This window comes from Aegilops tauschii, chromosome 2 (assembly GCF_002575655.3).
Source record: "Aegilops tauschii subsp. strangulata cultivar AL8/78 chromosome 2, Aet v6.0, whole genome shotgun sequence".
In the NCBI taxonomy this organism is placed as follows: domain Eukaryota; kingdom Viridiplantae; phylum Streptophyta; class Magnoliopsida; order Poales; family Poaceae; genus Aegilops; species Aegilops tauschii.
In genome coordinates, this window is record NC_053036.3 from 39,066,969 (window position 1) to 39,071,170 (window position 4,202).

General features: G+C 49.7%; 1 protein-coding gene across 1 annotated transcript; it reads right to left on the minus strand.

Annotated features, from left to right (window-relative positions):
- Positions 1–211: 211 nt before the first annotated feature.
- Positions 212–2,108, minus strand: LOC109761524 (uncharacterized). The gene is made up of 3 exons (XM_020320348.1): positions 1,584–2,108; positions 1,080–1,401; positions 212–252 (listed from the first exon to the last, which is right to left on the minus strand). The coding sequence occupies exons 1-3, from the start codon at positions 2,106–2,108 to the stop codon at positions 212–214; spliced, it is 888 nt and encodes a 295-aa protein (XP_020175937.1).
- Between the last annotated feature and the right edge of the window lie 2,094 nt (positions 2,109–4,202).

Here is a 4,202-nt window from a genome sequence, read left to right on the forward strand (position 1 = left end):
TGACCTACAAATTGTTCAGCCATTGGAAGCAACACTATAAGCAGTTCTGAATCCAGAACGGCGCATGTTTTGCAAGCAGAAGAAACGAAAAGAGTTTTCTGAACCTATATCTATCTAGCTATGCAAAAGTAGGCGTCCAGTTCTGCTGTCGTCGAGGCGGCGAAACTTGTGGACAGGTGTACTTTCAGGGCTCCCGCGCTCCGATCTTTCTCTACTCCGCGTTGACATCTGGGTGTTGCAGCCCATTGTAGGCTGAATTAGCAGAAATTATGAGCCAATTAGGCGGCAGACCAACAATCAATAACAACATCAAGAAGAAAAAACTGAAACAATATAATGTGCAAGGAACTAAAGATTTTTTGCACTATTGTAAGATACTACCTGAATTTTATTCACAGGTTAGAAAATAAGTATCCTCTCTGCAAAGGTAAAATAGATGACTGAACTTGATTTCGCTTTTCAGCTACCATAATCTATACTATGAAATCAAGGGCAGAAATGTGCAACCAGCTTTGATAAATTAACATGGCATCTACTATTTTCACCCAACTACTTTTACCTTTTTCCAAGTCATAACAAAACGAATCATAATATCCTTTTTCTAAGCACGATCAGGTTAGAAAATAAAAGGAATAACAAGACCAAGGTTGCAGCTCATGTACAAAACCTGAATAAAGCTCAGGCGCAGAAACGAGATTTATTTAGTATTGTTGGCTAAATCAAACGCGAGTAAAATTGGCTAAATCAAACGAATCAACTTAGTTGCAATTTCAAGTTCCATGATGATTTATGTCCCCAATTTCGACTTAGTTGCAGACAATTCCCAACACCTAGCAGTTTCAGACTTCAACAGATTCAGTTAACTATTTTTCAGACTACAACAATTTCAGTGAACAGTTTCAGACATCAACAGATTCAGACTAGAACAATTTCAGTAACAGCTTCAGTAAGACAAGTAGATTAACACCCCACTAAATGAAACCCAAAAATATAGATGTGTACCACAGTCTTCAGTTCTTGTCACCGTTAGGAGATACTGTACTTTGGAAGTTGGGGCATGGAGAGAGGCTCTCACTCACCAGGGGTCTCGGCCCGGATGAGGACAATCTCGAGGGTGTCGCCATAGCCGCCGTCGGGCAGGTCGACGACGAGCGGGGTCAGCCTCCCGTGGCGGCCCGCTCGGACGCACATGGCGATGTTCCGGTAGTAGACGCCGGCGCCGACGAGGAACCGCAGGTCGTCCCTCAGGCGAAACGCGGACCTCCCCCTGAACCAGAACTGGCGCCAGGCTTCGTGCTCGGGGTCCTCGGGGTAGTCCCCGTTGTCGAGCGCTCGCACGAACCGGATCAGCCGTCCCGGCTCCAGGTGGATGACCCCGAGGAGGTATCCGTATGGGGGATTCTGCAGTTGAATCACAAAGATGGAACAGAATCACAAAGATGGTTATGTTCAGGAGATCAAGAACTGCTCGCAATCAAATTTCGCAAGAACTACGTCTACGGTTCAAGAAGAATTCGCTGAATCGCCGAAAGCAATTCAAGAAGAAGAGGTATCAAGAAGCGGGTCGGTCATGGCAAACTCACCGGAGGCGGGGCAGGAAGGGCAGGCATGTCCTCTCTGGCGGGGATGGGCTCGACGACCCAGTACATCATGGAGCTGGCCTCGTCGTCGACGCTGACGCCGGAGGAGTTCCAGGGGAGGTACCTGCCGTTGGCGCGGAGGTAGCGGCCGCCGACGTTGCGGAGCAGGACGACGTCGTCCCCGAAGCCCGACCCCACGGCTTGCCACATGAAGGCCTCCACGCCCGGCTGGTCGTAGTCGCGCAGCTCCGCGCGGAGGCCCCGGTGGCCGAGCCTCGCCGGCGTGGCCGTGGCGGCGAGGTAGCGGCCGTAGGCCGCGCTGTGGAGGAGCAGGCGCTGGCCGCCGTCGTAGTCGCAGCCGACACCATCGTCGTCTCCGCCGTGGTAGATGTGCACCGCCCACGCCGCGTTTAGGGATCCGTGGACCTGGCTGAGGGTGACGCTCTCCCCGTCGTCGGCGGCGTGGAGGTAGGTGCGGTGCACTAGGCTCCGCAGCCGCACGTGGTGCCTGTCGTCGAACCGGTCCATCGGTCACCGGCGCTGGAGGGCGGAGGCGGTGGGCTGCTGCGCGGTGAAGGGAGGGCGAGGGGTTCTTGGTTTGTTGGGGACTCCGGCGAGGAAAGCTGTTGGTTGGGGCGGTTACGCTGGGCGCCAAGGCGGGAGGTATTTCAAGGCGCCTTTGGGTACGAGGTGGGCTTGCAGGCCGTTTCCTTGGCCCAGCCCACCCTATCGAGCTCCCCCTCTATATCTCTGTTCCCACGAGTCCCATGGAGGAATGATGTACCTTTTCTATACTATTATTAAAAGAGCAAACTAAAACTCCCCTAAAGCCACACAACAAACTGTACATAAGATAACCACAACCCTCCGATCAAATCACCTTAAACATATCCTATTGCCCACGTTACATCAATAATCTGTCAACTAAATCAATGGCTTAGATCAAATGTTCTGCTAGGCAGACGCGGTGGTCTGCCGATTCTCCCAGCGCTCCGCGTCGCCCACCCGTAATATGCGGATCGATTCCACCCGCCCGGCCGCCTCTATCGTTCCCCGCCCCTCCCTCCTCTCTCCTCCTTGCTACCGCTACAGGGCGCTGCCGGGCATGCTCGGCCTGCGTCGGCGGAGCCGAGGTCGCTTCCCTCCCTCAAGCAGCGTCGATGGCGCGGGACGCAGCGGGCTGGACCTGCATCGGCGGTGCTAGTGTCCCTCTCCTCCGACGAGCGACGACGGCGACGCGGGACGCAGTGGGCCTGACCTGCGCCGGTGACAGTGGGTCCTTCTCCTCCGTTGAGCAGCGGCGGAAGCGCAGGACGCAGTGGGCCCGGCCTGCGTCAGCGGCGACGGCGGGGGTCCATTTCCTCCCTCAAGCAACGGCGGCCTGGGACACAGCGTGCTCGGCCGCGAAGATGGATTTCTCCGATGGGGCATTCGATTCCTGGCCTCTGTTCCTCTACGCAACGGTGAGACACACGACGTAGCCTCTGCCCTCCAGCACCATGGCAGCACGCCGTGTGAACGCCCCAGGGAGGCATACTGGTAGGGGTTGCACCATGTAGCGTGTGGATGCCCACCAAATGTTCGATGTGTTCCCCAAATTGATCTCTATATAAAGGAAATAGCATAAAACTACTACTTTACAGGTTAGGGTTCCAAAAAACTACCGGTTTTTAATTTTTCTCAGATAACTACCAAACGAGGGATGAGACCCGCACATAAGAGAACCGTTTGTTTGACTGTTACCTTACATGTAGGACCCACATGTCAGTATCTACAAAAAAACGCCCGCGCCAAGTTTCGAACCTGCGACCTACAGCACGCAGGCGGAGTGCGCTAGCCACCAGGCCACAACGAAGCTTGCGTTAGGTTACAGGCGGGTCGTCCTTTATATTATAGTAGACACTGCCGATCCCAGCGCGGCTGCGTGCCCTGAATTACTTATTTTTAATCATAATATTAATACATTTTTTTGCGATTACATATTAGTGCACTAAAACAGTGCAACTTTTATTAAAAAATTGATGTGTTTCTCGAAATGCTAGAATGATTTTACGCAATAAGTTTTTAAAACATGCTGAACATTTTCTCAAATACACATTGTCAAAAAAATTCATCATGTATTAAGAAAATGTTCGACCTATATTACAAAAATGATCATCGTATATATTAAAAAGTGTTCAACCTAAATTACAAAAATGTTAATCGTATATATTAAAAAAATGTTCAACCTAAATTACAAAAATGTTCAACCCAAAAGTTTAATATATTAAAAAATGATCACTGTTTGCAAAGTAAAGTTCATCAAGCATTGAAAAATGATCACTATACGCAGAAAAGGTGCTCAGCGTACATTAAGATAATGTTCATGCAAATTCAAAAACATGTTCATCATGTATTTCAAAACATCATGTATTGAAGCCTATCTAAAAAAATGTTTAGTAAGTATGTTAAAAACAGAAGAAAAACGAACCCAGTGAATAAAGAAAGAAAGAAAGAAAAACCTAAAAACAAGCGAAAACCAGAAACAAAAATAAAGCATAATAAGATAAATAAATAGAAAAGAAATCTGGGCGAACGAGCACAGCACGCGCGTCAGTAAAACGCGAAACGAAAAAACAATTA